Here is an 11,741-nt window from a genome sequence, read left to right on the forward strand (position 1 = left end):
GGTGGGAGGGTTACTAAAATGAAAGCAGCTCTGAGTAGGGCAATGACTCTATTGGGATAGGGTGTACAAAAAAAATGGGAGGCTAGGAGAGAACATGGAAACAATATATGTGCTGCCCGAGAGAACGAGGATGGGGAAAAGAACATAATAACTAACCTTGAATAATGTTATGCCATTTCCAGGGGCGCCTGAACACTGGGCAGTCTCTGCGAGGTGGGCTATACGGGGAGAAACAGCTCCGATAAGGTGAGCAAGCAGCCCAAGGCCACTCCGCTGATGGATGCAGAATCTTCTAATGTCCACAGCGAAGAGGGGCTCTTTCCAGTACAAGCCACATGGCAGGATGTTATTCTCTCCTAGGCGAACTCCACAATTAACAAGGCTTGGGACCACATACTGGAGACCGGAGCTATGTGCTACACTTCAAGGGATGTTTTGGTAATGGAATATTTTCACACTTCCAATGAACCGCCAATAAACGCTAAAAGAAAAATCTGGCGCAGACGTTTCTTAGCTTCTGCTTAAAAGTGAACGGCTATCTCAAGGGATTTTTTTTTTTTTTTTTTTTAACTAGTTTGCCCTTCAGAATGTTCCAAACCAGTGAGGCCCAGGGAGTCTGCAAATAGGCCTCCTCCTTTGGAGGCCTTCATCACAGGGCTTTTTCTCCGGGAGCTGGTGTGCTTTAACTCTGCCAATGGAGTAGCCAAAGTCCTTTGCAGGAGATACACAGCGTTCCATTGGCAGAAGAGTATACTTCGGTATCGGCTACCTAGAAACCACAGATACTGCTTTAAAAACAAAACAAAACAAAACTTTTCCCAACCCCCCTTGCATTTTTACTTATCAAAACAATCCATGAGGATTTTTTTTTTCTTCCCTCCTGACTGGCAGAGAAAATCTGGCCTCTGAATCTTATCACTTCCCCCACCCCCTTTTTTCATTCTTAACCCAGACTTTTCAACCCTGAGCGTCCACAAACCGGATGTGTCCAGGCCGTGGCCTCTCTACACGCTAAGGTCTCCTGGGGCTCCAACGAGGCAAAACGCTTGCCGCAACTTTTGGATATATAAACCAGCAGTGCAGGACTGGTCGTGTGGAGGGTAACAGAGAACTACTGCCATCCATTCCGAGTGTTCCCACAGGCGCCGACCGCGGAGCCGGCCGCGTCCAACTGCCAGGGGCTCCTTTCCTTCCAGGGTTGGGAGTGTGGGGACATCCTGGACGACCCGGGACAAAGGCTGCGGAGGCCCTGGAGCTGGGCCCCTGGCTTCGTGCAAGAGAAGAAAGGCAGGCCAGGGCCTGGCGTAAGGGTGACCTCCCCTGCCTCCAAGTGACACCACCCCCCCCGCCACGTGACCCACATGCCACGTGATCTGCCCAGCACGTGACTCGCGCACGCTATTACCTGATCCTTCGCCTCCCGGGTCTAGGCGTCCTTCTCCTTAAGTTCTGCTGGTTCCAGGGACTGATGAACTAGGCCATGCAGCTCAGGGTGACGTCCCCAGGGTGAGGAATCAAATCAACGCTTCTCCAGGGCTAAGGCTTCCCTTACAAAGAGGGGCAGAAATCCCAACCGGAAGCGTTTCTCAGCGTGTTCTAGGGTTGGGTGGGTGAGCCGAGGTTGAGTACACGCGGCGAGGTGCCGGGAAGATGGGAGAAGGTACCTACTGTCACCTGTGCTCCCCACTTTACCATGCTCTTTCCCTCAGAGTGTGTCTTCTGAGGGGAGTTGGTCTCACTGACACGGGCCACGGCAAACAGTAGACAGTATATAGTTGCAAAATGAATCCCTACAGTTTCCAAAAGAAAATAATGTGATCTACACAGGTAATTCCAAATTTTTTAGTAGCTGCATTATAAAAACAGAAAGAAATGGCTGAAATTAGTTTTAATAACATTTCTTTTAACCCAGTATAGCCGAAATGCTATCATTTTTTTGATACGATTTTAAAAACCTATCTCATTTTACTAATGAGATATTTGATATTCTCTTATTCACACTGTCTCCAATATCTGGTGCATATTTTACACTGCTGTACATCACTAGCCACATTTCAAGTTCTTGTAGCTTTATGTGGCTAGTGGGTCCCACCTTGGCCAGCTGGACACGCTTTATTTTTCTACATCAAAGGTATGGACAGTTTCTTCAGCCAACCAGATAGTTCAGGGTATCAGGAAGCTTTAGTTAGCTACCACCAGGAAAGTCACATGGGGAGGGCTCTATCTGTTCAAATGCATTCCCACAATAACCATATCTTAAGCATTTACTTAGTAATGTTTTGGCTTGGTATTCACAGAAGGTGGATGAAACCCCTGCTCTTCCTAAACCCTAAACCCACCTGACCTACCCAGCTTCAGACTTCCTCAATTAGTACTTACAGCAGAGTCTGAAGGGGCAGTAGCCAGAAATGGCTTACTTTCCATGGTCTGTAATTATTAGCCCACCTCATTCTTTTTTTTTCTTTTTTTAGAAATTCTGAATTGTGGGTATTTTTAATATTATAAAATATTTCAAATATTTAAATATTGCATTTTTAAATATTTTATCATATTAAGTGCCTTTTCTGTGTTACATCTGAGTGTGCTTTCACAGATGCTGCAATCTCATTTAATCTTTTCATTAGCCCTGATTTTGGAATTTTATCCCACTTTTCAAATAGGGAAAGTGAGGATTGGAGAAGTGCTCTGACTTTATAGTAAGAGAACTTGGAGAAAGAAAAGGTTTCTAATGCAGGCCTATCCATTTTCGCTCAGTGAGGTCTCTTATAAGACCTTTGGGAAATGTCAGGCAATGGGCTTATGTCCTTCAAACTGTAGACGTGTGCAGTTAAGGCAAATGAAGCATCCTGGTTGCCATCCAAAACCCAGAACAAGTCCTGCGGCACAAATCTGGGTCAGTTCCCAATCTGATACTTAGCTGTGTGATGTTGGGAGAAACAATTCACAGTAATAAAAATAATTGGCATTTATCAATCTTCTTCTACATATGGGGCTCTGGCCCAAGCAATTGCTTATATACATACATCTTCTTCCTTAAGAGGCAGATAACTCATTTTATAGATTAGGAATCTGGGCCTCAGAAAAAGTAAATTGCCAAAGGTCATACAGCCAATAAGCAGGAAGACCAGGATTGCAAGACATTATTAAATGTATTAATGTTTATTTTGTAGTGTAACTTTAAGCCCACCCACTCCCTACTGCATACTTAAAAAGCACATCTTAAAGAACTTCAAGGCCATTAATGGATACCATAAACAACTGTATATTCATGCTACAAATCTAAAAGCTTGCAATGCGTGGACAGATAGGAATTGTTTTCAATATGCTTTAAAAAAATACAAAACTAAAACCTTTCTTATTCATTTGCAATGTATGGTAACTTGCCAAAACAATTCAAACAGCCAAGCTCTCAGAAGAGATAAGTATACGTGTACAGTTCAGCTCATGGGCTGTTGCATTGAGAGAGAAGGAAAAGTAAAAGCATGTTCAAAGTGTAAAGAGGTGACAAATGTCAGATATTGCAAACATGTTTAAAGCAAACTACAGTTATATACTAATATGAAATGTATTTGATGATATACTAATCTTTGTCGGGAGTCTGCACCTTGAAAAAAGAGTAAAAGAATGAAAATATAACTAAAAAGAAAGGAAAGGAAAGATAAAAGAAAATAATGAAGAGACCTGTCTTTCCTGAAGGAGAACAGAGGGAGGGAGGGGAAAAAGAAGAGAGATACAGAGGAAGGAAAAAGAATGGAAAGAAGGAAAAATAGAGCATCCAAAGAAAAGAACATAAAAGAAAAAGAGAAGGAAAAGGCTATGAAAAAGAAATAAGCATGAACTGTTGGGGTCAGTCAGTTCCTTAAGAAAAAGAAACTGGCCATGACCTGATTAGCGTTGAGGCTGGGTTTAGGTTTTTTGTGACTGTTTAGAGAAAATCTAGCACTTTCCCCACCATTAATCTTTTCTAAAGAAAGACTTTGTTCTGCACCTGTATAAACAATCCAGATTTTTAAAACCTATATGCCTGCCTCTAATGTGTGAGACTATGTATTTATACTGATAGATTCAAGTCATCAATAGGTGATGCAGAAAGCTAGCCTGAGATCTCCTTTTTACATCTTTCTGCTCCCCCTTCTCATTTTTGTCTTCCCTCCTTCTCCTGGTGCACCTAAAGTCAAGTTCAAGTTCAAGCACTCCTATAAAGAACTCCATACTCAGTCCTATACTCCCTGCCTTTTCCCATCTCAGAGAGAACCGAAAATGAGGGGTATTTTTACTCAAGTGATCCCAAAAGGAGCCCCTCCCCCATCTCTCAACAAAATGACAAAATACACAGGGAGAAAACCTCTGCAAATGAGGGTGACCGGGAAGGGGTATGTGAAACATCCCCCATGAGCGCGGGCTGGCCTGGGAGACTAAGGTGGAACGCTGCCTGAGTGATGAAGTCAGCCGGGGCCAGCCACCTGTTGTGGCCCTTCAAGCAGGAAGCTGGGAGCATTTGTTCGGCTGAGGAGCTAGTGGAGGGAAGCTGGCCCCATGGCTTCTGCTCATTCTGTCCTGGGCTGACTGCACATTTGTTTCCTTGCACTTTGCTGGGTTTGGGAACTTACGAGCTTTAGGGGAAGGACAAGTAAACCCATTAGCCGGGTGTGAAGATTCAGTTTCCTCATTGTAAAACAGAGGGATTATACCCCAACCTCATAGCGGTTGATTATTTTGTTGTTTTCTTTTAATTCCTCACTGGGCAGTCATAAGGTGCCTGGCCCCATGCCTGGCACATAGCAGGCACTCAGTAGCCGGCCAGTGGTGTCTGCCTCCAACATGAAGTACCATCCCTCCATGAGGTACTGCAAAGATCCTCTGAGTTAGAATGAGACCGCAGTTTCCTTTTGTTTCCTTTGGGGCTGAGGGGAGAGGGCTTATTTTTGGCTGACATAGGACACCTTAGTTCTGGATGCTGTTTTGTCATTTTTATTTTAGAAGATTCTGCTGAGTTAGCATTCTGCATCCTGGAGTGTGCTCTTCAACACACAATCTAAAATAGTAATTAATTCCCTAGACTATAACTCAAAGAATTGGGGCAAGATCCTCTATCTAATGCATTGTGCTATTAAAAACAAAATCAAGCATGAAATTCCCAAGACATTGGTAAACAGCAAATATAACAGCTTGGATGTGTGTCGGGGGAGGCGTGTCGCATGGAGGAGCCAGGGATGCTAAACGTGGAATTCAAGTCCATATTCTACTTACCAGCCTGAGTATTTGGGGTCCTTTACTTAAATACCTATCTCTGCGTTTTAGCTTGAAGTTCTGCAAAGTGGAGGTAACATTTAAATCACAGATGTTGTTTGAAAATGGAACGAGCCAATGTAGTAAAACTTGTTTTATAAATCATAAAGCCATATTATAGGGAAAAGAGGAAGAGGAAAATGGGAGGTTCGTTAATTGTGGCGGGTTGCTCGGTGTCATTTGCTTGTTTTGCTTTTACGCTTTTGTCGGGCAATCCTTGTGTAGGCCGTCATACATTACGTGTTTTGAACTTGGGAAATAGAGTTCCGCTGAAAAGATGGGGAGAGAAGCAGAGGTCGAGATCCGGGGGTTTCTAAGTGTCTGGCAATCTTCACTCTAGCCAAGACTAGTTGGGGGTGGAAGTAGAGTGGGTACGAACAAGGTCCCCTCCTTCACTCTCCCGACGCACGCTCATCATCTCTCACTGACAATCTGAGGGTCCGACAGACCTGGGGCCCAAAACCTCAGTGGGGAGAGACTTCCCCTTCCCCGCCCCCACCAACAGATCCCGAGCGCAGAAAAGCGGTCCCCACCCCTTCCACGCCCCCGCCCCACCTCTTGCCCCCCTTTCCAACTCCCTCTGCTTGGCCCGGGTGGTTTGTTCCGAGGAGTACAAATAAATAGCCCTGTCAAAAGGCGCAGCTCGCGGCAGAGCGCGCAGAGCCTGAGCGGGGGCGCCCACTTCTCCGCTGCGCTCTCCTAGGTCAGCGGCAGGGCTCGCTCCCGCGGCCCCGGGCTTCCTACCCAGGGTCTCGAGTCTTCCTCGGAGTTCGGCCCGGCCCTCGCCTCCGCCAGAGGGAGCGGAAGGCCGAGACCATTAGGTCGGCCTGGGGGCGGAAGGCGGGCGCGCGTGGGCGTGGGGGACGCAGTGATGTCCACCGGCTCGGTGAGCGACCCCGAGGAGATGGAGCTGCGGGGGCTGCAGCGGGGGTACCCGGTCCCCGCCTCCAAGAGGCCGTCCCTTCGCGGCGCCGAGGGCAGCTACATCTCTCCCAGTGACAACTCGTCGGCCGAGGAGGAAGACCTCGATGGCGAGGAAGAGCGGTGTGTCCTGGGCGCGGCCGGCGGCGCGGAAGGCTGCAAGAGGAAGCGGCCGCGTGTGGCTGGGGGCGGCGGCGGCAAGAAGCCCCTCCCGCCCAAGGGCTCGGCCGCCGACTGCAAGCAGTCGCAGCGGAACGCAGCCAACGCCCGCGAGCGCGCCCGGATGCGCGTGCTGAGCAAAGCCTTCTCCAGGCTCAAGACCAGCCTGCCTTGGGTGCCCCCCGACACTAAGCTTTCGAAGCTGGATACGCTCCGGCTGGCTTCCAGTTACATCGCGCACCTGCGGCAGCTGCTGCAGGAGGACCGCTACGAGAACGGCTACGTGCACCCGGTGAACCTGGTAGGGGCACCCGCGCGAGGCCGGGGGCGAGAGGCCGGGATATGCTCGGGGAGCTCCCGGGCACCAGGCACAGTCAGCCGGCGGGGGAGGAACCTGTAAGGGGGGTCTGGAATGGGTGGTGAGGAGTCCAGTTAATTTTCTTAAAACCAGGGGAAGGGCCAAGCCACTTTCTCGAAGAACCTTCCACCCTTCGGTGTTTTCTTCATTCTGATCATTGTACCTGGTACTTTGCCCCGTGGCATCTCTTGGCTAATATCCCACGTCCGGGGTGAGTCTGGGTTCCATCTGCATCCACTACCCGGTTGCAGATCAAATGGCAGATCTCTCTCGCCCAGCTTTTTCAGCTAAGAGTCTGACCGGTTCGATTTAACAAGCCCTATTTTCTGAAGGGAAGGAGGAAAGGCCCGAGCTCTATTTAAAAGCCTTTGGATTTTTAAAAAGGTTCTTGCAGAATATGAAAAGTTTCCCCAAAAGGGATTTGTCTGGAAAGTCCCTCTCCGACCTGCCAACTTTCCCGGCTGGAGAAAGAACCTATTCCAGTTCCTACTCGGAATGGAAGGCTGAGTGTGTGTGTGTGTGTGTGTGTGTGTGTGTGTGTGTGTGTGTGTGTTGGGGGGAAGGGAGTTAAACAGACAAAATCCCAAACGCATGCAAGTTTCATCGAATCCTGAGGGCAAAGACCAGAAGGAAGCATGGACAGACGTCTCATGTCTCACACAATCAAAATTCAGAAAAATTAAAATCCTAATTTAGAGGGAGGACACCGAAATTCTCAGAACACTGATAAAATCTGAGCTACTAAAAGCCAGGGATATTCCAGGGGTCACTTAGGAGAACGGTTTCGGTTTGAGACAGTACTTTCTCCTTCAGTATCTGACGCTCTTTTGGATTTTACAGACATGGCCATTCGTGGTGTCAGGACGACCCGACTCGGACACCAAAGAAGTTTCGGCAGCCAACAGATTATGTGGGACCACCGCTTAGATCGAACACAGTTGCTGGGATTATTGTTGAAGCGTCTGTGTTTGGGGGCGGAGAGAAAGGAGCGTGAGAACCACCCCCCCCCCCCGCTCCCGCCAGAGAATGCGGGGAAAGTTCCATCGGATTCTCCTAAATTCTCCTAGACAGCTCCCCACCCGAACTGTGAACACGACACATGGCGGGTGTCGGGATCAGTGCCCGAAGGGTTGGCCGCGCGGCTGTCATCGCAGGACGCTGAGGGCTGCGGCTGCTGCGGATCCCCGGGAGGACAGTTTGCCTCTCCAAAAAGAGCTTCCTTCTGTCAGTACAGCGCGGAACCAGATCCAACCTCGGACTTTAGCAGTAGACTAACCCGGCGCCAAACCGCCTAGGAGTTAGTTTCCCGACGGAGCCAGATCTCTGTCTTTGACCGCAGGGCTCTGCACAGCACAGGCGCGTGCTAGGCTAGGCGATGCTTACTTAGAACCTGCTCAGGACGATTGGCTTTAAAGACAGCAGTGTTCGCGGGAGACCAACATCGGGGCGTGTTTTTAAATTGCAAAGACGGGAGAGTGGCGTACTTGGGCCAGGTTTGTACCCCCACAGGGCAGCAGCCTCCTAGATGAAGGGGCTGCCCTCTGCACAGGGAGAGATGGAGGCACGCTTTCAGGGACCACCCGGCCGGGGTTTGCCGGGAGCGCTCTGGGCGGTTCTGCCTCCTCGTGGCGGTCAAGGCCTTCTCTCCCCGCAGGCTCCCGCCCCTTCCTAGCCGGGCTTCTGTCTGTGCTCTTACCACCTCCCGGTCTAGACTTGAGCCTCCCACCCCCGCGCCCCCCCCCCCTCAACCAAGCTCGGGTCTTCTTGGGGCCTCCGTCCACTTCTTCCTCCACACCTCTTTGCAGCACCCCTCCTCCGGCTCCCGACCACCCCCAGCCGGCCTCCCCTACCCAAGCTCTGGTGGCCTCCTCCTGCAGCACAGCCTCCCCGTGCCCACGTTCTTCCTTGCTGGAGGAGTGCGCTGGGTGGTCCCTGAGCCGGTTGGGTACCTAAGGACCCGGCTCAGGGGACACGCGCCCCTGTCCCGAGGCTTCTCTATCACAATACTAGCAAATGTAAATAAATTTATTTTTGTATGAATAAAAAAAGGCATTGTGAAATCTGAGTGGCCCTGGGCGCTGTCCGAATGTGGTCTTTGTTGCCCTTTACCTAGTTTGGTACGGAAGTTCATTTAGAGGCGCCTTCTTGGCCCCAGACTGGGATTGGTTCTTTCTCGGCCGAACGGAGCTGATCCCATTGGGATCACTGTATTTCCAAATGTAACTCTCATTACTTTCTATTCTTCTGATTCTTCTGGAGGCCAGGGTTCCGGGAAGGCAAGAACCCAAGGCTTAGTGTGCCTGAAGAGTCTTTGGGGGCCGAGGCCACGTTGAGATGTATATGCTCACTCTACAAAATAATATAGGTGCGTGTCTTACATTTACACACACACACACACACACACACACACACACACACACACACGATGCTTTCTCTCACATAAAGCACACTCCAGACCTTACAATTCCAAGTTTTTCAGGAACCCCTACAGCCCACATACCGTTTGGGGGGTGACTCTCAGGTCTAATAGGCAGAATAAAATTATAATACAAGCGGCAAGTTGTGTTTCAGTTGAGCTTTTTGTTGTTGTTGTTTTTCAAATAATGTTTATATAGCGTTTTTAACTTACACCACCTCATTTTCCTTGTTGTTTTCTTCCATTTTCACTGTAATTTTCTTGGGAAGTAATAACCTGGGAAATCATCATATGGTTTTTTAAAAATGCCTGTCTTTTTTTAAAAGCTGCATTCCATGTGTAGAACATTTAGAAAATTTGTGAAAGTGTGAAGGATAAAACTACCTAAACATCTGCCCAATTTGGGGTGTGTTCGTTATTTTATAAAATCAAAAGGCAGTTTTTCTTGACCAGAAAGAGAAAATACAGCTGGAGTTTGGGAGGTGAGAGGGAGGTGGGGGGTGGGGGGAGCGTGATTTCCTGTTTTGAACTAAACTAAACCAAAACTCTGGAGAACTGCTTTCTGAGACCATTTTCTTAGACTTTCTTCATAGGAGGAAGGATCTGGCCCTTGGGATCTAATCTTCATGAGCAGAAGTGGGCTCAGTGCTAAGCTACTTGGTTTTTGTGGCATCAGAGTCTCCCTGGTAAAAACAAACTTGGGGGTAACTAGTGACAGGAAACCCTAGTGTGTTGGTTTAAAGGCACTTATCTCCCCTAGTAAGTTCTGGGTGGCCGGCTTATTGGGGGTGAGTTGTCTCCTGGAGGTCAGCTCTCAGACGATGTCTTTGCCAAAGCTTCCATCAAATGTGATCTTTTTCAAGGGAAGGATGCAGCGTAGTATGTTATTAAGGTGAACCGAATGTCTACAGAACCCCACCTGAAAGTGAATCTCTGCTGCCCACAGGCTAGTGGCCATGTGCAACCCCTTTCAGCCTCAGTTTTAGTATCTACAAAATGGGAGTAGTAATTGTTCCTCCCTGGGAAAATTGCCATCAGGCTAAATGTGATAATATTTAAGCAACCCTTCTGGTAGGCAATAAGTAGCACCCTAAATGTTGACTCCTATAAAATGGGAGAGACATGCTTTGATGACAGGGGCACTTTATGCAAGTGAGGTGTTTCAGGAATCCAGTCTTTAAGATTGGGGTGGCCCAGGTTTAAAAATGCCTGGGTTAGAATGTAAAATAGAAGTATCCCGCAAAAGCAGACCAGACAAAGGAGGGGGAGATGACTATATTTGTAGTAAGTACGGATAAGAAGAAACATTTGATGAAACAAGAAAATAATTGGGCAAATTTTCATAAGTAAAAAATATTTAAATACTTCTTTGTATAATTATATCCTCTTAGGGCACTGCAGGGGTCAATGTTCCTGCCCCTGCTTTGTCCCCACTCCCCAAACTGAAGTGGCTCTCTTCACTGAGTCCCACATGCAGAGGCTTGTACCCTGACAACTCATGTTTATTGCTACTTTATAATCCTATAATTTGTAAAGAAGAAAACAATTTCTTACAAGTTATTTTTGCTCCCCAGTTTTGGTAAAGAGTCCAATGTCAAGAATTATGAGATTTAAAAAGAAGAAGAAAAAACGAGGCCAATTTCTAGTAAGTTTCAGTGAATCCAGGTAAATTGCTCAAGCTTCCGGGCAAAGGTAGCTCTTGGGAAAGGCTGGAAGCACCCTGACCCAGCCTTTTCTTGATTAACCATGACCATCATGCATGCTGAGAGGTAGAAAGGCATCCCATTCCTTATTTTCTTTTTCCTCCATTTTCCTGTAAGAATTTGGATTGAAGAAATAGGAGTTGGGGTTGGGAACAGAGGAGGTTAAGAAAAAAAGGAAAGTCTCTCTTTTAGTTATTTCAATTTGATTACACTGCTGTATGAGAGAAGTGGAGAGGGAAAAAGTCCAAGAAATATAATGTAAAAGGTACTGAATAGCAAATAAAAATGAGTAAATTGAAAAAGACTCTTCAGGAGGCTTTTTGAGAGACCAAAGCATTATTATTAGTGATACTGACTCAATCAAAGAGAACAAAAAATCCCCTTTCACAGGCTCTTCCTAAGATGAATATTTTAAAAGAAATGCTTTCAGCACTGTAATCTTGAAACACTTGGGCGTTTCTCTTGGTTGTGGAGTTGAATTGATTTTGAGCGTATTTTTTTGCACTGGGCTTCTAGTTACAACTTCCCTTGAGCCCAATAGCTCCTTCAACAGATAGTGACATTCACCATCACAATTTACAGAAGAGATTTTTTAAATAGGTACAGGTTTTTCCCCCCATGATAAATGCTTCATAAGAAAAAAAAAAAAAAAAGACACTCCCTTCCATAAAAAGAACTGAATGTTACACATCCTATTTTATTTTATTTTTAAAGATTATTTATTTATTTATTTGACAGAGAGAGATCACAAGTAGGCAGAGAGGCAGGCAGAGAGAGAGAGAGAGAGGAGGAAGCAGGCTCCCTGCTGAGCAGAGAGCCCGATGTGGGACTCCATCCCAGGACCCTGAGATCATGACCTGAGCCAAAGGCAGCGGCTTAACCCACTGAGCCACCC

General features: G+C 47.3%; 1 protein-coding gene across 1 annotated transcript; it reads left to right on the plus strand.

The window, feature by feature from the left end:
* Window positions 1–5,894: 5,894 nt before the first annotated feature.
* Window positions 5,895–9,538, plus strand: MSC (musculin). Its single transcript, XM_059166235.1, has 2 exons — window positions 5,895–6,670; window positions 7,568–9,538. The coding sequence occupies exons 1-2, from the start codon at window positions 6,161–6,163 to the stop codon at window positions 7,652–7,654; spliced, it is 597 nt and encodes a 198-aa protein (XP_059022218.1). The 5' UTR covers window positions 5,895–6,160; the 3' UTR covers window positions 7,655–9,538.
* Window positions 9,539–11,741: the final 2,203 nt, after the last annotated feature.

This window comes from Mustela lutreola, chromosome 3 (genome assembly GCF_030435805.1).
Source record: "Mustela lutreola isolate mMusLut2 chromosome 3, mMusLut2.pri, whole genome shotgun sequence".
In the NCBI taxonomy this organism is placed as follows: domain Eukaryota; kingdom Metazoa; phylum Chordata; class Mammalia; order Carnivora; family Mustelidae; genus Mustela; species Mustela lutreola.

What these genes read in the sequence shown, in the direction of transcription:
- MSC (XM_059166235.1), top strand. Translation starts at nt 6,161, where the DNA reads ATGTCCACCGGCTCGGTGAGCGACCCCGAGGAGATGGAGCTGCGGGGG. An exon ending in ACGTGCACCCGGTGAACCTG is followed by an intron (nt 6,671 to 7,567) that starts GTAGGGGCACCC and finishes TGGATTTTACAG; the next exon opens with ACATGGCCATTCGTGGTGTC.